The sequence below is a fragment of the Columba livia genome, chromosome 19 (genome assembly GCF_036013475.1).
Source record: "Columba livia isolate bColLiv1 breed racing homer chromosome 19, bColLiv1.pat.W.v2, whole genome shotgun sequence".
Lineage (NCBI taxonomy): Eukaryota > Metazoa > Chordata > Aves > Columbiformes > Columbidae > Columba > Columba livia.
The window spans coordinates 8840641-8864315 of record NC_088620.1 but is presented as its reverse complement, the minus strand read 5'-3'; the positions used below and the strand labels follow the sequence as shown (position 1 = coordinate 8864315).

Sequence of the window (23675 nt, the reverse complement as noted above, 5' to 3'; positions counted from 1 at the left end):
CGTGCCTGCCAGTGTGCCAGGGGACGAAACAGCAAACTGGCTTCAGTAGCCAGCCAGATGCAACTTGGATGTGTCAGTGGTTGAGCTGAACCACCCCCTCTTGTCATGTTGGAGTTAAGGTCCCGGATTTGTTTTCATCCTCTAAGGATGTTGCTTGGTCCTGGACGCTGAAACCCTGTGGTTGAATTGCCCCGCACTGAAGGCATCGCTGGGCATGAATGTGGGTGTTAAATGTCAGCAGGAATGTTTAAACGTGTGGGAGTTTAAGTCCACATGTGAATACTGGCATTGAGTAAGTTAGAAGGACACGCTGCAAAGATGTTCTGGTGGAAATGAGCTATTTATTCCTGAGTTGCATCTGATGAAGAGGAGAGTTTACCATCCCTGCATTCAGTCTTGCCTTGATGATATCAATAAATCTATGGTTTTGACACCCCTGCTGATGCAAAAGGTTGAAATCCATACCAGGAAAGGGGTTAGTGAGGAACTGAACTGAACCTTGCACTGCAAACGACTGCTCTGCACAAGCACACATGCACTGGGGTGACCATCTCTGCCCTTGCAATACTACAACAGGTTTTGCCCCTCAGTGAGCTGTATTTTCCCATTATAAAGGGGAGTTCAAATATGCTGATATTCCTTGCCATTCTTTTCATTTTGTTCTAATAAGAAAATAGATCTTATTAATTTTTACCTAAGCCTTTTCTCTCACTCATGTTGTCTCTTGGCTGCTCTGGTCTCCAACGCAGGTACTGGAATTCCCTGAGGAATCTGGTGGTCTCCTTGCTCAACTCCATGAAGTCCATCATCAGTTTGCTTTTCCTACTGTTCCTGTTCATCGTGGTGTTTGCTTTGCTGGGGATGCAGCTCTTTGGAGGACAGTAAGTCTGATCAATCCTTGTCCTGGCAGGGCTTATGTGAAAGCAAGCAGGACAAGGGGGACAATGGGGACAAGGGCTGCAGGGCTCATAATATTCTCATTCTGAGTGCAGATGTCAGCCCTGGACTGCTGAGATGTGATCTCTGGTTTATAGGAGAATAGCTCCTGTTCTGGTGTTTTTCCTGGAGCTGAATTCATAGAGTCACAGAACAGTTTGGGTTGAAGGGCCCTTCCCAGCTCCCCAGTGCCACCCCTGCCATGAGCAGGGACATCTTCACCAGCTCAGGTTGCTCAGAGCCCCGTCCAGCCTGGCCTGGGATGTCTCCAGGGATGGTTCATCCACCACCTCTCTGGCCAACCTGGGCCAGGCTCTCACCACCCTCAGGGCAACAGTTTCTTCCTTTTATCTAGTCTGAATTTATCCTCTTTCAGTTTTAAAACATTACCCCTTGTCCTCTTGTAACAGACCCTGCTATTTTATCTTAAGAAAATAAAATTAAATGACTACAAAGAAGGCAACTTCAATTGACTTCCATACTTGAGAACAAAAACTTATTGGAATGGTTTGTTCCACAGAAAGCATTTGAGGTTTTTATTGTTCTTTTTAATTGCGGATGAAAATGAATTTCAAAGCATCAGAATTTTCTCCAGGAATAAAATTGAGTTTCTGCTAATAGTTCTGTTAAGCATCTTCTCAGAGACGCTGTGTTTCCCACTGCGCTTGCCTGGGGTGATTGTTATTGCCAGGTGGAACAAATGTTGCACTCTGACTCAGGTTACAGGCTATTACAAACAACTCTCCTGCAGTCTGGTACCTTATTGCTTTTGTTTTTATTTCTCTATTTTCTCTAGATTCAACTTCCAAGATGAAACACCAACGACAAATTTCGATACCTTCCCTGCTGCCATCCTCACAGTATTCCAGGTAAAGCCATCGCTTGTTCTGAGTGAGCATAAGAAAATACTTTCCTGGGCATCCCTTCCTGCTTATGAGCTCCCCAAAAATCTGTGGAATTTAGGAAAGAGAGAGTCCTTCCTTCTCATGAATTTTGCCACATTTGACCAATCAATGTGTCATTAAAAATTAGTGCAGTAGAATTAAGGAAAGTAGGAAATATAGAAATACATAGAAAGAAATAGATATATATATATGTATTTGCTATATTGATAAGAGAAAATGTGTGTTGATAAAGTAGACATTTCTGGGCTGAGCTTAAAGGCTGTGCGTGCCCAGGCTGTCGCCTGCTGTACCCCCAGGGCTGGATGCTGCGGTGACAGCACCGGCACGTGCTGCAGAAATCGTCCCGTCTGAAATCCCAACAGCCCCTGTGTGGTTGACCTGTTCCACTTTCTCCTCTGGTTGCCATAATTTAATGAGGAGAGAGCCCCGAGGCAGTAGGGAAATCATGTAGCATTTTCCACAGTAATAGCTCAAGATAAGATAATGCTGGATAAGAATTACGATCAGTGGGGGAGCACGGGAAGAGGCATCAGCCCTGGGCAAGTTCACGTGATGGCAGGAAGGAGTTGTAATTCTGGCAGACACGTTGCTCGGATTTAAGAGCCCAGTTTTGCAGCCGCTCCCTGTGTGCCTTTTTAAAACAGTTATTTCAGGTGTTTCAGGAGAGAGCTGGGGATGCTGCATCCTGTGCCATGTGCAGGTAACACTCAGGTCTCTGGAAAACCACATGGCTTTTATTTTTATGTATTTATGAAGTTCTACTATATATATTGTCCTACACAAATTGTTGACGTGGGCTTGAGCTGAGACTTGACCTCAGCGAGGCTTAGATGATGTATTTCAATGTCCCCTTCCAAAAAGGGTTAAAAACATTGAGCTGATGACAATTTTTGGATTAAAACAGAAAAAGAGTCTAAAAGAAAATGTGTCCTGTGACCTCTGCATAAGCAGCTTCCTCTGGGTTTTGCTTCTCTCCAGATGTGAAGCAGGTTCAGTGGTACTTACCTCAGAGGATATTGCAAATCATGGTAGATTAATATTTGCATAGTATTTTAGTAGTCATCAAAGCAAGGGCTTACAGAAACCTAAAGGTATTGCCACGGAGCCGGATCTGAACCCCGGGCAGGCTCCGGATATGAGCATCTGGACATTTTGATGTTATTTTGCTTTGGGACTGTAGCTATCTCTTGAGAGTACTTAGTTGAAATACTTATTTTCTATTCCTGAGATAAATACTCCTGTAATGTAGTGGCTGTGGGATGAAGGAAAACACTGTTGGTTTTATGAAGTATGTGTAAAACATCAGAGCTACGAATTAAAACCTTCAGCACTGAATTAACTCAGTGCATGCTTGCAGAGGGATTTTGATAACCTCTGCTCCCAGTCCACCCCACTCCTCCCCTGAATTTCAAATATCGTGTCAACATTATTTCAATATGGGCTTTGGATGCTCTTCTAACCTCGTCTCCCACTAACTCAGGCGAGCCAGCGGGCTCGTTTGGTTGCCGCTCTAATGAGCAAAGCAGCATTGTTCAGTGAACGCATTCGATGTGTTGAACAAATATAATAAAGCCAGATACACCCTGTTTGTCCCTGATCTTAAACAAAGCCTTGTGCAGCCTGTCTAGCCCATTTTAGTTCAGCAGACCTGGCTGGATCATGATCCTCTGTCACGCGACTCCCAGGACACATTTTGTCACCCAGGAGCTGGGTGAACTCAACACTGGGTGCAATGAGCCCCGCCGTCCCCAAATTCTCTTTGAACAGCATCCTGCATTTTTCTCCAGCTCCTGGCTCCCAAGAAGGTCTCTGTGAGCTCATTGCCAAACTGTGTATATACAAAATAAAAACACAAACTGTATATATATTCATATATATATCTCTTTAGGCCACAACAGCTCTTGAAAGCTGTTTTTATTCCATCACCTAGTGGCTTGTCAGCCAAGCCTAAGTATTAAATGCTGAGTCGCACTGGACAAAATGTTCTGGGGTGACCAAAAGCAGCTTTGGGCCTGGGGGAAAAACAAAACGTTTGGGTTTTGTCTTACTCCACAGTCCTCAGTTCTTGCCCCTCTCCCTCTGCAATGCTGTCCTTTCTCTCCTGTAGCAAGAAGTTCTTACAACATCCATAAATGCAGACTTTCTAGAGCAGGAAGGCTTATTTACTGCATGTGCTCTGCTACCCAGTTGCTTAAGTAATTCCTCCAGCTAATGGGTGACAGCACAAACAGTGGGAAGGACACAGGTCCAAGTGTCTGTCCCCTTGCCAGGGCCTCAGAGCATCCTCGGCTCTGCCTGGGCAGGCTGGTTAGTTTAGACCGTTTATCATTTGTTTTCCTTTAAGTTTTTGTTCCACTTCCAAAATAACACAGTTGGATTTTGGAGCCCAGACCCCAACCTGCTGGATTTGTCTATGTACAGCCCATGATTTGTGATACTTTCAACTCCCAGTCTTCTGCAGGGCATAGGAGGGTTCCCAATGGTTTCCTTTCCACAAATGTTTGAGTGAATAGAAATTACTTTGTGGTTATTCGCAGAAAGCAGGAACAGTTGTGAATTCATGGAGATTACATGAATGCAAGTTTGCGAACAGTGTTTTCCATAACTGAATGACAGAGCTGAAAGCCCAGTGCCCTGGTTCAAATTCTCCGGCGTAAATCTAGAGTAACTCCAATGGCGTGGGTCGGGCTTGAGCTGAATTAGTTGAGACTAGATACTGCATTTCGGAAACAAGTTTGTGTATGCACTGTATGTCCTTGTGTCTAAACTTGCTCTCAGCCTATTGCTGTCATCAGCAGCCACCCTGCAGCAAGAAATTTTCTCTCTGTCAGCAGATGACAACTAGTCTGGAATTTGCGATTGTTTTCAGCATGTTGTATGCACATGGGATTTGATTACTACAGCACACAGCAAACTTTGACCTTTTTTTGTTGATTGCTTCTACTGAACACAAAGATAACATACTGTTTAGGAATTTGAGCTCCATATCTCATTGGGCAGGTTTTACTGTACTAAAAGTCACTGTTGTGTGACTCTGCCATGGTGGGCAGGTGAAGTGCTGAGTGTTGCTGTGTTACGGTCACTGGTGGAGAGCGGGAATGGCAGGCTGTTCAAATGAGTGCACAATTAGCATCTCGCCTACTGAGTCTTAGATCTTTTAACTTCTTATGATTGATTTTTCTATTATTCGTGTTCTTGCTGATTAGCCGTGACACCTCCCTGGGGAGCCTGTTCCAGTGTCCAGCACCCTCTGGGTGAAGAACCTTTTCCTAATGTGCAACCTGAACCTCACCTGGCACATCTTTCTGCCGTTCCTTCCCATTTCTTAGCACCCCCAGACCTTCACTGCTTTGTCTTTCCTTTGAGTCACTCTTTCTTCTTCTCTCTCGAATTTTGCTGTGCAGATCCTGACAGGAGAAGACTGGAACGCTGTGATGTACCACGGGATAGAGTCGCAGGGTGGTGTCCGCTCAGGGATGTTCTCCTCCATTTACTTCATCGTCCTGACGTTGTTTGGTAACTGTATCCTTACACGTTGCCTTGTGTTGGTGACACAGTGTGCCACATGCCCTGCCTGGGGTGCTAGAAATATCTAGTTTTGTTTAAATTCTCACACCCACATTTATGCCTTTTAAAACCAAATCATTGGTATAGCTCCTTAGAACACTGGTGTGGCCAGCAGGACCAGCACAGTGACCGTCCCCTGTCCCGGGCACTGGTGAGGCTGCACCTTGAATCCTGGGGTCAGTTTTGGGCCCCTCACGCCAAAAAAGGCCTTGAGGTGCTTGAGCGAGTGGAGAGAAGGGAACGGAGCTGGTGAGGGGCTGGAGCACAAGTGTGATGGAGCGGCTGAGGGACCTGGGGGGTTCAGCTGGAGAACAGGAGCTGAGTGGAGACCTTCTGATCTCTGAACTGCCTGAAAGGAGCTTGGAGCCAGGGGGGGTCAGGCTCTGCTCCCCAGGAACAAGCGCCAGGAGCAGAGGAAACGGCCTCAAGTTGCGCCAGGGGAGGTTGAGGTTGGATGTGGGGAACAATTTCTTCCCCAAAGGGCTGTGGGGCATTGGAACAGGCTGCCCAGGGCAGTGCTGGAGTCACCATCCCTGGAGGGTTGGACAGACGGACATGAGGTTCTCAGGACACGGGGCAGTGCCAGGGGTGGGCTATGGTTAAAATCAATGATCTTGGGGGTCTCTTCCAACCAAAATGATTCTGTGATTCTCTGATCAGCACCCATGGACTGCCTGGTAGGGCTCTGGCTCTTTGTTTTGCATGAAATCTCATTAGCACGAGGAACTGGGATGGGGACCAGCGGAGCACGCAGTGTGTGAGCTGTCCTTGACATACCAGTGTGTTTCTGTGGGATTTATCCTGTTAACAGGCACCGTCAGAGCCAGAGCAGCCGTGTCACTGGGGCTGGCTCCATAGCTGTGCTCAGACATCGGCTCATGGGGGGCAATGTGCTCCCTTCTAGAAAACAGGAGGCCTTGGAAAACTGGGTCAATGGAGAGCTGGGAGGGAGGGAGATCTCAAAATCCTCAAGGCTTGGCATTTGGAAATGAGATTAAGCTATAATCAGGCTTGACAGCAGGGCTGGGAGACTTTCAACCTTAGAGCAGCCAAGATTGAGCATTTTTGAGGAACAGGATATAAATTCCCTTCTTCCACCTTTAATTCAAAGAGGGGACTTCTCCCTTGTCCTTTAGTTTTCATGAAAAGAGAAAGAGCGGGGGATGTTGAGAGGAGGGAGTAAGGACCCGATTCACCTCCTGCCACTGCCATGAATTTGGGGTTTGCCCCCGCTCGCCCTGGCTCAGTGGTGAGTCGAAACCGTGTCCATATTCTCCCCAAATATCATCCTGGCAGAGGACAGCTGTCTTGCTTTCCGTTCTGCTGTCCTAGAAGGCTTTTTCCACCAACTTCTAGCAATCAGAGTTTGTATCTGTTAATTTATATGGAGATTTACATCCGTGTTGGTGAATTAGAAGCTTGGCCCAGATAGTTTCTGTAGAAATTCAGTTTGAGAGCATCAACTGCTTTCACAGGGAGCCTGTAAGAGCCTTTCTGTATCGCACGTGGACCCATTTGCTTTAAGGGAGAAAACTGAGGCTGGAGTGTGTGGTGGAGAACATGGGGTTAAATCTTTCCCTTGTCTCTTTACCGTGGGAATTGCAGCAGTAAACCCCCTAACGCTTGCGCTGGTATTTCAGACAGTGTTGCAGCAAGGTCAGTGCTACCCCTGCTTGTCACCAGCTCTGGGTTTGATGCCGAGAGCAAGCAGCAGGCAGTCATTTATCTCTGAGGGACAGCTGAACTGTGTGACTTGCCAGGGACTTAACTTATCATAAACTGTCAAAACGTAACCAGGAATGTCTGAAAATAAAGTGTTGTTTGCCAGGAAAGAGCCGTTTGGCATTTTTGCGGTTAGTTAAATAGTCATTAACGTCACTGATGTTGCGGTTCCCCAGCAATGTTAGGGACAGGTCGGTGTACGGGGTGCGGTACGTGGCTGAGTCTCGGGGTCATCTTCCCAAGGAGAGCCCCAGAGCCCAGCAAATGTCAAGAGGCCACCCTATAGAGAGCAGTTGTTGATCCCATTAATTATAGATCAATGTGAACTGTCTTTTCTGCTCCAGCTGAGGAATTCACAAAGATCTCCTTGCTATGCCTTACAGAAAGCCCTCCAAAAAGCTTAAAAAATGTACGCGTTTTATGCAATTTATTTTGTTTTATTGTATCTCAGGTGTGGATTTGTCACCAGCTCTCCCCACACAGTTGTTCATTGTGACTGAATTTCCTAAGTGGATCTTTTTGTTTTCATTTTCTTATATCACTACAGTTGAAAATAGTCCAAGCCCCTTCTGGATGCTGATCAGCTTCTGCACTTTGTTTCCTCTGCTGGGAGGGGTTTTCGGTTTCTGAAGGTTGGTGTTTGGTGAGGCCACTTTTGAGTTTAGGAGCACTGGATCAAATCATGTTAGGGAATTGGCATAGGTGGTTTTTGGTCAGCTTGCAAAATCTGCTCTTTTTAAACATGAGGGGTCTCCTTATTTTTCCCCCAGAGCTGCTGGGGGTATGGTGGTTGTTCTTTTTCATTAAGAAGAAAGGCGGGTGGGTGCCGACTTCCCCCACTTCTCACTACAGCTCAGTTGTTTCTTTGAATCCATTTACTTTTGCAAGGGGCTATCGCAGGAAAAGATCCAGAAACTTTCGTAGAATCATAGAATGGTTTAGGTTGGAAGGGGTTGCCTCGACCCATGGGCAGGACCTTGCACTTGGCCTTGTTGAACTTCATGACACTTTCATGGGTCCACCTTCCAAGCATGTCGAGGTCCCTCTGGATGGCATCCCTCCCACAGCACACAGCTTGGTGTCATCCATAAATGATGTTGTTTTTGGAAACTGGAAGCCTCTTGTGTTATGTTCCCAGTTCCAGAAAGTCTGTGTGGAGCCAGACCTCCACATCTGAACTGGTTTAATTGAAGTAGTATGATTAGAGTAACAGCAGGATTTGGCCCATGTGCTAGGAAATTACACCATGCCTGCATTCATTGTTATCCAGTTAATTGATAAACTGAGGCATCTGTGGGCTGGGGAGACCTGGACCAGAGGCTGGAGTCTGGGTGATATTTGGGAGTCTCCGAGCTCTGCACAAAGGGCTGAGGGACCTTTTGGGGGCAGAAACACTCTTGTCTACCAGACAGTGTCTGCTTGGAGATGGATCAAAACAGCATGATCTGTTAAAAAAAAAGAGATTAATTATATTTCCAGTGGTTGATTATGTTACACAAGACATTTTCAGCATGTGTGTGTAGGAGGCAGGGGTAGGAAGACAGTTTTATTGCCGAGACATTTATTCCCAGAGCAGGAGGCTTGGAAGCATTTCCAACGTGTTGGAAACATCCCAGAGGAAACAAACCCAAACAGCCGGCACCCCAGCGGTGCCACGGGCAGCGGTGCCTGAACCTCCCTGCCCGCACCCCGTCTTCCCTGCCCGCACCCCCTGCCTACAAGTGATAGCACAACCCATGGTTCAAAGGAAATGGGGAAATTAGTATCTTTGCAGCTGAAAAGTTGATGGAGCTCTGACTTCAGCATGGGAGGGAGGTGATTGTTTCAGCGTTGTCTTTCCCTTAGTCTTATTCTTTATCTGCTTGGCTCAGTGGGATTAAGGTTCTCCAGCCTTGAGCTCCTCTCTGTCATGCTGGAACAGAGGAAGGAGAAGTTGATGGGCATCACAGTTCAAACCTCTGTCTGTCCCAGAGCAATCATCTTCGCGTGATATAAACCTCCATTCCATGTTACATCACACAGAAACCTGATGGGTGACCTGGTCTTTGTCTGGGAGAAACCCTGGGGTTCTGCATCCCCTCCCCTGCAAGGCTGGGTAATCTGGATGCAGATGCATCCTAAGAAATTAAAATCCAGCTCCTGCTTCCCCTGTCTCAAGCAAAGGCTCCCGTTTTGATAGACAACCGGGCTCTGGAGACACTCATCTCAGTGGGGATTAGAGACATGAACATCTTGGCTGAGTTATGTTTGGTGAAAGCTCTCGAGAGAGAAAGCAAAGAGCCCTTGAGCTGGTTGTTTTGGGCTGGTTTTGGTCCCTGGGAAGTCTCTTGAAGCTGGGCCAATGTGGGGCAACGGCTCCCCAGCCAGCAGTGCCCGCAGGCTGCTGGAGCAGGAGGGTTTCTGGGCAGGCTCCTGTTTGACAGAGATGACGGTGGTAGATGAATCAGCCTCTTTTTATAGAGAAACCCCAGGTGCCTCCTTCAGGTATCCTTCTGGGAAACAGAAAGCAATCAGAGGGGCACTGAGGTGTCCCAAAATCCTGGTGTGGGTTTGCCAGCACTGCAGGAGCTCACATCTCACCTCTCCTCCCCTGCTGGAGTGATTGCCTGGCTCCCCCAGCATGCTGCCCTTGTCCCTCGGTCCTGCCTTTGCCGCAGCATTGCTTTGGGCATTGTCTCCAACTCACAGCCCAAAACAGGGACAACTTAATCCCCCAGAAAATAATTGGATTAGTTGCCTAAAGCTGCTGCACTCAGCGTATGGGGATCTGCATCTGGTCCCGGGCTGGGATGTGGCTCTGGTGAGGTCAGTGCGATACAAACATGATGTCACTCATGAGATCAACTTCATTCTCATGTACGTTCATTTTTAGACGAGCAGTCGTAGCTTTACACTTTTATGGAGTGAGTAAGTCTCCTGTCACCAGGTGATGTGCAAGAGCAAAAGGCGTTTTCTTCTTGCAGAGTAGTTTAGCCTTAGGTTTGCTTTGCTTGCTCTCCTTTCATATGCAAAGGTATCTGATTTACAGTTGTTCTGGGGCTGTTTTGCAGACGCATAGCTGGAATAACAACAATAAAATATATGAAGGGACAAGCAAGAGCTGAAATTGTTAAGTGGAGAAATTAAAATAAAAGATGAATAAATAATGGTAGGGAAATGTTATGTCCTAGTGATAGAAGGCAGTGCTCTGCAGAGAGGCCCAGGCTCGCGTGGGCACTGGCGGTTGTTTCACTGGGCTGTGTGCGATTTGGCCTGGACTAATGGGCCGTTTTAATGAGCAGAGCTCGTTAGCTGGGGCTGGGTGTCCTGCTAACAGGCTGCTGTAGCTGTGCTCTGTGGGATGCTGCAGCATTCAGGATAGAGGACGTCCGTGGCGGTCTAATTGTCATATTGACTTGAGTGGTAAGTCATGATAGTTTCCTCCCAACAGTATGCAATGCAGCAGTGACCTAAGCTTAACTTTTTCATGGTTCCCAATGTCTTTATATAGCTATATCTTAATATTGCACAAATGTTGTGTTTAAATTGTCCGTTTTCCAGGAAATCTACCAGTTGTCCTTTTAAACAAAGGGGAAATACGAAGATTAAACCTTCTGTGTGTGTGTATGGGTGGTAGTGTAGGTGTGGATTTTCAGATATTCTGTAATGAAAAAGCAGGGGCTGTTGATATTCTGGGACCCCCACATGGTCCTGTCCCCGCTGCACCCACGGTGCTGTAAATAAATCCCTTCGGCTCAGTGTGTGTCCTCAGCAGGGATTTTTGTGGGCAAGAGGCAAATGGGTGTCCAGCACCTGCAGAACTGGATTAAAAATGAAGACAAAGCAGTGATGCAAGGGGGCAATCCATAATATATTGATGATTGTACGTGGGGAAAGAGGGGCAGCGGCAGCAGAAGGGGAGCAGTTTTTACTCTATTTGCTGTATGAAGATTATTTTTCCTTAGCTGCTCCCCAAAAGATACACTTCTCAATGTCTTCTTGGCCATCGCTGTTGACAATCTGGCGAACGCCCAAGAGCTGACCAAGGTACGTATGAGATTTCTGTTTCTTCAAACCTAAACCACAGCCACTGGATCTAAAGCGCATGTTACCGACCCCTCCAGACACCCCGAGAGTTCCTCCAGAGCCTGTTCATGCACTCTCTATTTATCTATTTATCTCTTTGCATTGCAGAGGGACCTGGAGGTTTATTCTTATTCAGGTTTGTTTCATTTCAGGCTTGTTCCAATGAACTATTTCATGTTCCTTAGTTTCATTTTATGATGGAGTGGGCAGTGGGCATTGCTCATCCCGCTGCTGCAAGGGCATTCGTAGCATTTGCTGTTCTCAAGAGCAGAGGTGAAGCAATTAACAGGTTTTGGCTGATGTGAAGCTGAGGCACGGGGAAACGCAGGTGTTGTATCTCTGCTTTCGCTGTCTCATACTAATGTTTTATACCTTGCTGAGTTTTGGGATGAATCAAAGCGTTAATGTTCTCCGGTCAGCTCCCTGGAAAACAGCTTGCAGAGGCTGTTGTGAATACACAGCGATCTGCTTGCCTCTCACCGGGGGCAAGAGCAATCTGAGGCACAGGCAGGAAGGCAGGTCCTGGCAAGAGATGGAAATGGCACCAGCGTAATTCTATGTGCAGATTTACTACGTATCGGAGCATTCCCTATGGAGAAAATCTTATAGCCTCACTGTTGCGCAGGAAGGATTGCAAATGCAGCAGTTTGACTTGGTATTATTACACACTTTTGATTTCTCGTTGCAGCATACTCGGTTGTATTTATGAGGCAGTATTAGGTTTTGTTTGCACATTTCTAGCGCGTTCCCACTGAGCACATAAAACCACGCACAGCCCATCGCTGCGCTGCTCCATCGCCGTAAGTCACAGTGACCCGCTGGTGGCAAAACCAGCACCATATCCACCTTAGCACTTGTATTTTATAAGCGTTATATACTCCATATAGGGCGAGAGGATCACTAACCACGAGCTTATGCAGCAGCGGGCAAGGATGTTTTCTCTTTTTGGAGTTGTAGAAAGGTGCAGTAGTTGATGGATACGCAATGTAACTCTACAGTTGAGGGACACAAGAGATTCCTAGGAGTTTCCTACCCCGCTCCAGCTGCTGAAGACCAAAGCAGCCAACCATTCCCAGTTTTTCCCTTAGAGCAGCTCAGCTGTTTCTGTTCTTTCCAAAGCCCACAGAAATCTCGCATCGTGCATCCTCCCAGCCTTGTCAGGAGAGTTATGGGCATCCCGCGCGTGTTCTAAGAAAGAAGATCAGCCCCAGCGCAGTTCTTGGATAATAAAGCTCATCCTACTTCTTTCTTAATCCTTTTAGTGCTTTCTTGTGAATATTTCAGCAGCTGACTGAGACGGTTAGTGACCTGACTTTGGAGGTGTTTATAAAGTATAATTAAATATTGATGGATTCAGCAGCACTGCCAAATCATAAAGCTTCTTGAGAAACTTTTTTTTTGCTTTAATTTTATTTATGATCCCCCAAAATCGCTAGGGCTTTCAAAAGAAGAGGAAAAAGATAAAAGTAATTCAATTATATAGCATACCTGGAGAATGAGGGATTTATTGCTAAGTAAATATGATCATGCAAAACCAAAAATGGCCCGGAGATATAATTAAGTTACTCAGGAGTCAGTTGATCTCAGGAGACTTTTCTTGACATTTATGCTATAAAACTAATCAAGATCAGTGCTGCATGTAATGTGGGAAAACCATAAGCAGTTTGCAACTGCCTCTGTTTTGGAAAGAATCTTCAGGGCTGAAGTGTTTAAACCAACATGGCCAATTCTGGATGCTAATTTGGACATGTTTTATTGTGGTATTTGAACATTTCTCAGTAGTCTTAGCTGGGCCATGTGACCTGTAATAGAAGTTATCATAATAGTAGTTATATTTAACTTAAGCTTGATCATCCACTGTCTGTTACAAAACTCACCGGTACTTTGGAATGAGTCATTTTGGGGAAAGAATAAAAAAGAAGAAAGAATCACCTTCTTTGCTTTGAATATATAAAGAATCTGTTCTCCAGCCTCTACCTCTCTCTCCCCCGGTCTCTCTCCTCCTGTGCTGGCTCTTCCTTATCACTGACTTAAACTCTGCCAATTTAATTTCTAGTGATTTATCAGAACTATCCTGAATCTCTTTGATTACCTACCCTCTACTAGTTTTTTTCTGTATATTGGCAAGTTTTTCTTCTTGTTCACTTAGAGTGGAATGGAGTCTGGAGAAGAGGAGGCTTAGAGCTGAGCTCAGCACTCTCTAGAACTACCTGAAGGGCAGTTCTAGCCAGGTGGGGCTTGGTCTCTTCTCCCAGGCATCAGCAATAGGACAAGGGGCCATGGGCTCCAACTCTGCCAGGGGAAATTGAGGCTGGAGATCAGAAAGCAATTCTTTGCAGAGAGAGTGGTCAGGCATTGGAATGGCTGCCCAGGGAGGTGCTGGACTCACCGGCCCTGGAGGTTTTGAAACTGAGATTGGACATGACACTTAGTGCCATGATCTAGTCAACGGACTGGAGTTGGACCAAGGGTTGGACTGGATGATCTCTGAGATCTTTTCCAACCCAGTTGATTCTGTGATTCTGTGAAAGTTGCACCCCAAATTTGCTTTTAAAATCTTCTCTCCGCTGACCATCCTGTGATGTCTCCGGTGACACAGAGCAGTTTGTTCTTCATCCTCCTTAAACAGACATGTAAAGCTGCCACAAGCAACCATTTATTTCCCTAAATATCCTAAAGCACCAAGTGTGTTCTCTGATTTCTGTGCAATGCCAGCAATCCGTCAGAAAACAGTATAAAAACATGCGGTGTGGGATAGGAGGGCTGTGTGAATTTTATATAAAAATACATTAAAATTTGAGGAATCCCCAGAAATAATGGACTGAAGTGGCAAAAAACAGAGAGTCTAAAGGCTGTGAAGACCCCTCCTTATTATTCCCAGTGGAGAGGGATTCAGTTGGGTGAACTTAATAATGATGGTAGTGGCAGTAGAGCTGGCAGAGTGAGACTGATTGATGGATGGATGGGTGGATGGATGGACGGACATATGGATGTTGTCACAGCTCAGAGCTGACCTCAGTCACCTGCTATCACACCCTTGTGTGCTTCCAGCAGAATAAGATGAGCCTGTGCCCCAGTGAGACCCCACAGGGTAAGGATCAGGTGAAACATTAATTAATTTTGTAGCGATCTGCAATCTCTGGGTAGAAGGAGCTGCAGAAATATCCCGAAGCAGTCACCTGCTAAAGAGTGTGCTTGTTCTGGCTTAGGAACGGCTGCAATTATAATGACAACAGGTATTTTCTGCTCTTACTTTGAGATATCAACTCCAGCAGAATTACTGATGCACTGGGGAGAATGGAGTTGGAGCTACAAATTGTAAAGAGATGCTAAAAGCTGCACCTGGTGCTTTAGAGGCACAGAAAGAAAAATCAAGAGCTTTGAATGTACGTGATTTTGACACTAGTAGGGTGCTCAAGAGAAGAAACAACATGAAGATACCTGTGGAATGAAAGAAAACCCTTAAAAGCCTTTTTATTTAGGACCTCATTCCTCAAAAGATTCATATTCTGCAGATACCCTTGACTTAGAGTGGGCTTCCAAATCACTGGTAGATTTAATGGAAGTTGGCAGTGGAGGAACATTGGCTTTGTATATCTGTTCAGTGGGGCTTTCTTCATGGCCTGTCTCAGGTTCTTCATTCACTACAGTAGGAATTTACTTGTTACAGGTTTGCTAATATTTGGAAACAAAAAAAAAACTTTACTGGTAGCAGATTTTTTTTATCAGTTTCCTATAATTTGTTTTTTCTTTGAAATGAGAGATGGAAAACAGTTTCAAAATTAGTTCAGTCGAAGCAAATAACACTGAAGTCAGAGCCAGGCATTGTTTATGCGTATGGTATTCAGGAAGGATAAATCTATATGACTTCCGATTTGAAAGCTCGCTATCTTCCTGTCTGCTTTTGTTATTTTAAGCATCTCTTCACAGCATTACCTTTGAAGAGCAGAGGTACACCCGTGGCATTTCATACCATTTGACAGAAGAGGCTGGGACTGCTCTTATCTTGACATATGGTTATTCCTTGAATACGTGTGACGCTGATGTTGCCATCTCAGGATCTGTGTTTATCCTGCCATGATTTTACTGTCGAATTTAACTGGCTAGAAAGTTCAAAAGAAGTTTAACCTAAATGACCGTTGAAGATGGACCAGGCTGTTCCTTTGCCTTTTGCCCTCATTTCATCGCTTAAGATCCTGTAGTGTGAACTTGAGTGCTATTTCTCTTATCATTACACCAGGTAGGAGGAAATAAATCACAGTTATACTCTGCAGGAATGTGCGATGTCAATAGAGGTTAAAAACCCCCGTGATCTGGGGATATACAAAAGCATGAACCTAACAATCTTCTGATCTATGCTGAAGTCAACAAACTACTCTTTAATATAGCTCTTCCTTTCACTCTTTGCCTTGTAAGTCCCAGGAGATTCAACTGAAATAAGAAGAAATATCAGGGGTAAAACTGGTGTGAGCAGGACCAGTGAAATCCTGGAACTTATTGTTACAGAAAAGTCCCATTGGCCAGAAGTCATGGAGGATTTGGGAGCCTGTCTGATACATTTTGTTAGGACTTTAGAATGTCTTACACGTGCAAGACAGAGATAAATGGGGCTCCTTTCCCCCCAGAAACATCACATTCGTGGTCAGGTCTCTCCCTGCTCAGCCATAATCGCCTACTTGGATCTTAAGTGATAAGAGGAGACCCAAAGAGGTAAGAAAACTTGGCAAGGGAGATGTGTTCTTGGTAAAAATGCAGTGAGCAATGGCCCAAACCTTACATTTCTCATCCTGACTGGCTGTTGTTGGCACCAGGACCATACCCAGGGGTCCTTGAAAGAGGTTAGGAAGTTCTGTTTTATTTTTAACAAGTTTCCAGCATTCTTGCAGTGTGGCAGTGACAGTCACGTTTGACCCGTGCCTGGGGAGCTCTGGTTGTTGTTGTGACATGATGCACGCTCTGATTTGTCGTGATTCTCTGCACCAGGACGAGGAGGAGATGGAAGAGGCCACCAACCAAAAGCTCGCCCTGCAAAAGGCCAAGGAGGTGGCCGAAGTCAGCCCCATGTCTGCAGCGAACATCTCCATAGCCGCGTAAGCATTCTTTTCTTATTTGAGATCTTTGTCGTTTGGTTTTCGTTTTTCAATGTCAAAATATGTCTGTTCAAGTGGAGCATCCCATAGTCCTCTGTGAGCCCTTTTATATCATCTGTGTTACTGACAGGGCTTCAGGTTGACTGAATACTTCAGTGCTGATCGCTTAACCATGAATTTAATTGAGTATTTTTGTTTTAGTTTGTTTTTTGTAATGTCTCATTGTTTGTCTTGCTGTAAATAACTGTATTTTAGAAGGATTTTTTAAGCTGTCCTTGGATAGATTTCACCAGGTGAAGTGATTAACAATTCACTTTGGATTTTTAATTATGAGAGGTATGCGCACATATAATGTATTAAGTAATTTTTAATCATCTCTGCTTTAAGAATTGAAGTATGAAGGTATCCTCCTAAATACTGGACTGAAAAATGTGCTTGGGTGGTCTTTGCTGTTTGAAAGAGTGCTGGGTTGAATAAAATCGCATATGTTGAATAGTCACTGGTTTGTAGCTAGAAACATCAGTTTACATTTTCAGATGCAAGCTTTTCTGCAGGGACATGGACAATGCACAGGTTCTGTGATACCAGAATCCTTGGAAAACATTGCGTTGGCACCCACCTTTTCATATACACTGATCTAAACTAGAGGGAAAAACTGATATTTGGGTGGAAATACCTGTCTGGGTGTTGCTGAGGGTGGTGCAGCCTTCTGTCTACGTGGGATTATGGGCCTGTGTTTGAGACATGCCTACCCTGAATGGATTTACTTTAATGTTCTACATAAAGGTTCATTTACCTCTTCTGGAATTTTAGCAACAGGGCTTCCAGCATCAAAAATCTGGCCATGAATTGTACTGAGAGCTGCTGATATTTTCCTGCTCCCTTTTAGGGGAGATCTCCAAAGGCTGCAAAAGCTCAAGCACAGAAAGAGAAATTTTCAGGAGTTTAATCCACTACATCAAAGACAATAGGCCAAATGGAGTCAGTTCATTATATGTGAAGGAAAAAGTAATATTAATTTGACTGTGTTGTTCTTCTTCTTACAATTTTATTTTGCAATTACTGCTTTAATCAGCTCCTATTCATGCCGTGTCTGTTTGTTGGTTTGGAATATAATCCTTTTCTTACAATGATTTCCTGTCTAGTCTTGAAAAGAAGTCAAATGAGGATATTTGCTCTTGCCCTTTGATGGATTTCCTGGTACTGTTATTTTAAAATGCAAGAGAATAATGCTTATTTTCTCCTCCTTTAATCAGAAGCGTAGTGCCTGTGAAGATTTCCTGGAAATCAGAAAAAAACCACCCTAATGAGGCTCAGATTTCACACCACATTGTTGGTTGCTTAAAATAACCTTATTCCACGATTTTTTACCAGGCGCTTTCACCTGTTTTTCAGTATCACAGGGCCGGTGTTGCGACAACAATAGCAAGCATGTACAAAATTGTGGATTTCTGCTTGTTTTGCTTCAAATTGTATCTGCCCAGATCTCTACCTGCCACATTTGTACTGGCGGATAATTAGTCTTGCAAATGACCACATTTGAAAGTGCAGTTGTTCCTTCCGTGTCTGTTAACCACAACAGCATCGTGCACGCTGTGTGGGAGCATCGTTTACCAGCCATCGCGTGACTCCTCGTTATCTTGGCTTTAGTGCCAGCGAGGTGCTTACAAAGCTCACGGGACTTTAATTTGGAAAAAAACCCATGACGTTGAGGTCAATAGGTTGACAACCCAATGGACAACGACATAGAGGAGAAGGCGAGCGAGAAATTAGATGTTTTATGAGCGAGAAATAGGTGTATGGATGGCTTGCTGGCTGATGGTCCAAAAGATATTTAATGAATGCATGCCAAAGCAATTTGTTCAATATATAAATACATCCCTGGTGAGCTCCAAAGGGACATAGCAGCTACAGCTTTCAGGTTTGCAGCGCCCATGCCTTGGATATCTCTATCTGGTGCAGTTGGGCTGATGATGGGGACCCATGGTTGACAGCCAGCTGGACCCAGCTCCAGAGCCCCAGCTCCCTCAGCCTTTCCTCACACGGGAGATGCTCCACTCCCTTCAGCATCTTGGTGGCTGCACTGGACTCTCTCCAGCAGTTCCCTGTCCTGCTGGAACTGAGGGGCCACAACTGGACACAATATTCCAGGTGTGGTCTCCCCAGGGCAGAGCAGAGGGGCAGGAGAACCTCTCTGACCTACTGACCACCCCCTTCTAACCCACCCCAGGTACCATTGGCTTCCTGGCCACAAGGGCCCAGTGCTGGCTCATGGTCATCCTGCTGTCCACCAGGACCTCCAAGTCCCTTTCTCCTACGCTGCTCTCTAATAGGTCATTCCCCAACTTATACTGGAACCTGGGGTTGTTCCTACCCAGATGCAAGTGGGTCCAGCTCCCACAGAGGTGATAAAGCCGTCCTGGGGCTGAGTTTGATGACAAGTCACATCGATTGTTCTACTGTTTCACCATCAAGGTGCTGTGCTTGCAGTTTGGCTTCTTTCCCTTGTCAGTCCTACATCAAGGACTAAGAACCTGTTTTCCTTCCCTTAAAGCTCCTTCCAGGCCATCGCAAACTCTGTAGTGTTGTATCTGCTCCTCCACCTCCAACATTTTCCTGTGCAGACGCCGTTTATCTGCACTGGTTCTTCTGCTCTCCTCTGCCATCCAGCCTCTCTTCATAACTGAGCTCCAGAAAATACTCAATTTATTGCCCAGTTGCAAAACATAATTTCCCAGGCTTAAGAAACTGGTTCTTATTTAGGGTGTCAGCCTGCTTGGAGGGTCCCACGAGATACCTTCACCCTGACACGTGCTGCTGTGGGAGCCCCTGATGGTTTTAGCTTGATGGATGGTGAAGCACTACAGTGTCACGGGGATATGTTTTAATAATATACTCATTATTACAGCAGTGTCGAGATATCATCTATCTTGCAACTGACTCCAAGTGCTTTATTACAATTTCTGCTTGCATTTAGGTTTTAGCTTCTTCTTCATCGATCTCCCAGGATTTTTATGGTTTGTCTTCTGCTCCACCCAAGGGATTTGAAGTGACCAGACTTGTCTGACTGCACTTTGTTTTTTCACCTGGTGAACTCTATCCTGTTTGTTTTGCATTTATTCAGGATTAAGAGCTAGGATGGTACGTTGGTTTTGTCATTGTTGCAATGTTTGGTTTAAAACAGAATACACGTTTAACATGTGTTTATTGCCTTTTGATTTCAGCCCATTGTTTCATTCCTATTTTTGTCATTTGTTTTTGTTTTCTGTTTAGCATTTTCCTTGCTTTGTTGTTTCTGGAGGTGAGTTTCTGGGTTTGTTCAGTTTGCCCAGCGTTGTCTTTAAGACCCTCTGTTTCGTACGACATTTAAACCACTCGGCCTCTTGAACTGAGCGACTGTACAGACCGACGGGTCTTTCGAGCAAACCATTGGTGCAGCTTCCTTGGTGGTGAGAATGGAGGAGGCGGGAAAGGGAAATTATGCACATGATGGACGTGCAAAACATTTTGCAACCCCACTGGAAAAGTGCCGGTGGAAGGGAAGAGCCATCAGGTTCATTCCCACATGTGGCACAAAGACCTCGGCGCAAACACAGTTTTATTTTCTGTATTTGCCTAATCCAAAGGCCGAACTCCCCGCATTTGGGTTCCTCCTCCTCCATCTTTTCTGTTCCAGCCGGAGATGCACCAATGGCACGTACAAAAGGGGCTGCAGTAGTTTTGGGCCAGCAGACCAGCTGGGGAGGACACAAACTGGCTCACCCTGCCCGTGTATTTTCCAATGGCCCCTCTTCACCTTTTCTTGGGAAAAATTTTAAAATAGCAATCACAACAGCAAGCAAATGCTAAATTTGTAGGAACTTGCTAAGTAGTAATGCTGAAATCATGCTGAGTGAAGCTCTTTGCATTTTGTTACTCATGGGTTATGGGTTACAGTTGTAGCCAGACTCAAGGAAATTATTTAAGGATTAGTGTAGGCTGTGAGTTCTGGATGGGAGAGTTTCCCAGATGTGGTGGCTGAAATTTAGTCAGAAGTGGCACAGACAGTTCAAGCAACATGGGCACAGACTTAAACCTGGTCTATCGTACTGCCCATTACCCTTTTTCAAAGTGACATGTGTTTCCCAGGACAACCTTCCAACCTCTAGAGACCCCTTCCTCTCTCCAGGCTCTGACTGGTTTCTGCTGGTCCCCCACATGGTTGGTCAAAGAAGTTTACATTTTAATTGCATTGCCTGTTCATGTGTTGCCTGTTGATTACTCATTAGAAAAGTGCCAAGAGCAAATCCTGGTGGCACATCACTGCACAGTGACTCCTCAGAGGTGTCTGTCCCTTTTGTACAGGTCTGGGGATGAAGTGGGGGGGAGTTGCTCTGTTTCTCCAGGACATTTTTCCATCTCAGAGGTTCCATATTTTCCTTTTGTCTTGGGAATACTGTGGTCTGTTTCCAAATCCCTGTTGGGCCGTGGGTACCCAACAGGACCCAGCAAGAAGCCTGTCTGAACACCCGGCCGGTGAAACGGCCCGTGTTGGGTGATGTGTAGACTAGAAGAGGTGTTCTTTTTCTCTTGCTGGCTTGTGATTTCTTCCCTTTCTTTTTCCCCCCTAAGTGTGTTGCTGTGTGAGGTACTGTGATTCCTCCCATTAGCTTAGCTTTTTGCCCTTGCTGTTGGTGTATCGGTGACTCAGCTACACCTAAAGACACTCTCTTGTGCTCTGTGCCTCACGGATGGTAAGTAGCATCAAGCAAAACTCAAGTGCTTCTTTCATTGTGATTTGGAAAGGAAGTTGTCTCTGCTTTGTGACTTTACACCGTGCTCTTCCAGCACTGATTTAGTCAAGCTTACAGTTTCAAAACTCCAGCAATGGAGCAGAGGAGTGAACTTGGAGCGCTGCAGGACTCGCATAGCGCTGGCTGGCCAAGGCACAAGGACACTTGGCAGGATCAGAGCGTGGTCTCCATCCTGCACTGCACCAAATGAGCCAGGGATAGATGCAAAGGTTCATTCCAGCCTCCTGCTGGGGGATGCTGAGATCTGCTTTCAGCAATCAAAAGCAAAATTTCCACAGGTATTACATAACGTCGGTGCTGACTCTCAGGTAAATTAGGGCAGTCCTGTACATTCTCCTCCATCGTTTTGCACCTGTTTCACCCAAGAAATTTCTTACCTGTGCTTGAGGAATTTGTACAACCAAGGGCTTGTTCTCTGCAGGTTTTAGCTGATATTCTGGGGGTTCAGCATTAAGGGGTCCCCAGCTTGAGAAACCTGGAAACAATAATTTTCCTGGCAGGCAAGCAGGGCACAACAACCCCGCTTTGACTCCTGCTCCTGTTTCATCTGGCATGCTACAAATGTAGAAATACTGAAGTTTAGGCAAAACACCTGACTGTTTAGGAGATTCTTGGCTGTAAGGAAGACTTTTATGATGCCTTTCACAATTTCACTTCTATTGGTTCCAGGTTTCTTGACCTCTGGATTATTGTGTTATATACTTCACCTGGGCCATCATTTTTGTCCAGAGTAATCCATTAATTTTAAGTAAATGTGTTTTTAAAACTGTGCTTATATGACATCCAAAGAACATTAGATTTTAACTTGACCTTCTGATTTGCTGGTGTTGATTGTTGACAGATTAAAACTTAAATGGAAACAGGAGAAAAAATGCTGCAACTGAAAACTCAAATTCAGGAGGTGAAGGGATGTGCAGAGGATTCTTCATAGGATGAAGGTTGATAAAAATAATTGTTTATAACTTTTACAAAATTAATGCCTCAAGCCAAGATCTATTAAGATATTTAGAATCCTGTTTTCCATATATTCTTTGGCAAAGGAAGAATAAGCTATTTTCCTGTGTAATTCAGTAATTTCTGTATTTAGAACCCCCCACGTATAACGGTGTTTATACAAACACTGGATGGAGGAGAATCTACAAAAAGGCTTGTGAACTGAAACAAGCTCCTTCCAATACTGTGTAATCCCCCGCCTAAGCTGCAGCAGAGCTCTGGTTTTAGCCTCGGCGACCCGTATTTGGATGGGCTGAGCTCACAGAGGTAGGTGCCTCTGAACAGTAAACCTGAGGCAGGGACCAAGCAGAACCAGCCTGGCGCCAGCTGCTGGGGTCCAGCTGGATTTCGGTTCTCTGGATGCAGCTCAGGGTCCTCCCTCCGGACCCCGTTCATCTCCGTGCTGAGGCTTCTTGCTCGTGCCCCAGGGAATTAACATCCTGCTCCCACTGGGATAGAATTATTTGCAGCACAGCTGTAAAAGCAATCACCACCTGTTTCTACAAAGACCTCCACCCTGAGGTCCTAAAGATGACTTCTGCGGAGGATTTGCATTGTGTGAGTATAGCGGTTGAAGGCATAAAGTCCTAATATCATTGTGTGGCTTTTGGTTCACTTTTTATTTTTTTCCCATTTTGGTTCCGTTTTTGGTTCTTTAGTTGTTTCCCTGTTAACTAGAAGGTGGCGTGTCTGTGGCTTCCACACTTTCTGAAGCTTGCCTGGTCTCCTACCAAGATGCACGCTGCCGTCTGCATTCGATAGGACGCAGCCTGTATGAGTCTCCTCCCGATGTCTTTTATGGTTTCTCTTCTCCTCCTTTTTTTTTTATTTTCTCACTTTTTGTTTTCTTTGTTTGTTTTGTTTTTGCATGTGCAGTTTTGTAAAGCAAACTCGAGGTACTGTATCTCGCAGCTCGTCAGTCTCCAGCGTAAATTCACCGTGAGTTGCTCTCTGTTACGATATTCAGTAAATGGATTTATATCTATATTTATAAACCTCCCTCTTTCCCCATCCCTGATGCCTTCACTCCCCCCTTGTTTCTTCCAAAAATCATTCCCATCATTGTGGAAAACCTCCAGACCAACATACGGTGGAAGGACTGGAAGGTGTGCGACATCACCATATAATGCTTGTGATTTGATTGTGAGCAACTCTGTAGTATTTTGTACATTGACTGTGATTTATTTTCCCCCATTCCTTTGTTCTTCTCCCATCTCCTTAATTATTTTCTTTTGTTCCCTCCTTAACTATTTTCCCTCACCTGCCCTCATTTGGTGGTTCGTCTTGTTCTCACTTGTATTTTTGTCCTTTGTGTTTATTATGTGCTGGGCTGATGGCTTTGATGTTCCACCAGTGTTTGCACTTCTGGTTCTATAGGAGAACAGGGTCCTACCACGAGTGCGCTCTTTAACCAAAGCTGGAGGAGGCTTTTAAAGAAAAAATCCGGGAAACAGGGCCCAAGTGAGACCAAATTGGAAAATTCTTGGGAAACTTATACTCATGAGAGCACTGGTTATGCCTGAGCTCTCTAAACTTCTCAAATTGGAGATTAAAGCTACAGATATTGCAAAAATGAGGCACTCAGCAACCTCCTATGTACCTGT

The 23675-nt window shown here is 45.2% G+C and overlaps 1 protein-coding gene across 16 annotated transcripts in view; it reads left to right on the top strand.

Moving 5' to 3' along the window:
- Window positions 1–23675, top strand: part of CACNA1B (calcium voltage-gated channel subunit alpha1 B) — a 277816-nt gene that overhangs the window by 166253 nt on the left and 87888 nt on the right. For 8 of the 16 annotated variants that reach the window (XM_065035994.1, XM_065035985.1, XM_065035984.1 and 5 more), the window contains 6 exons: window positions 750–881; window positions 1733–1805; window positions 5246–5363; window positions 11089–11156; window positions 16179–16285; window positions 22948–23010. In XM_065035994.1, coding sequence (XP_064892066.1) covers window positions 750–881; window positions 1733–1805; window positions 5246–5363; window positions 11089–11156; window positions 16179–16285; window positions 22948–23010 — 561 coding nt within the window. The remainder of the gene's footprint in view (window positions 1–749; window positions 882–1732; window positions 1806–5245; window positions 5364–11088; window positions 11157–16178; window positions 16286–22947; window positions 23011–23675) is intronic. The other 8 variants (XM_065035997.1, XM_065036000.1, XM_065035999.1 and 5 more) reach the window with 1 other exon arrangement.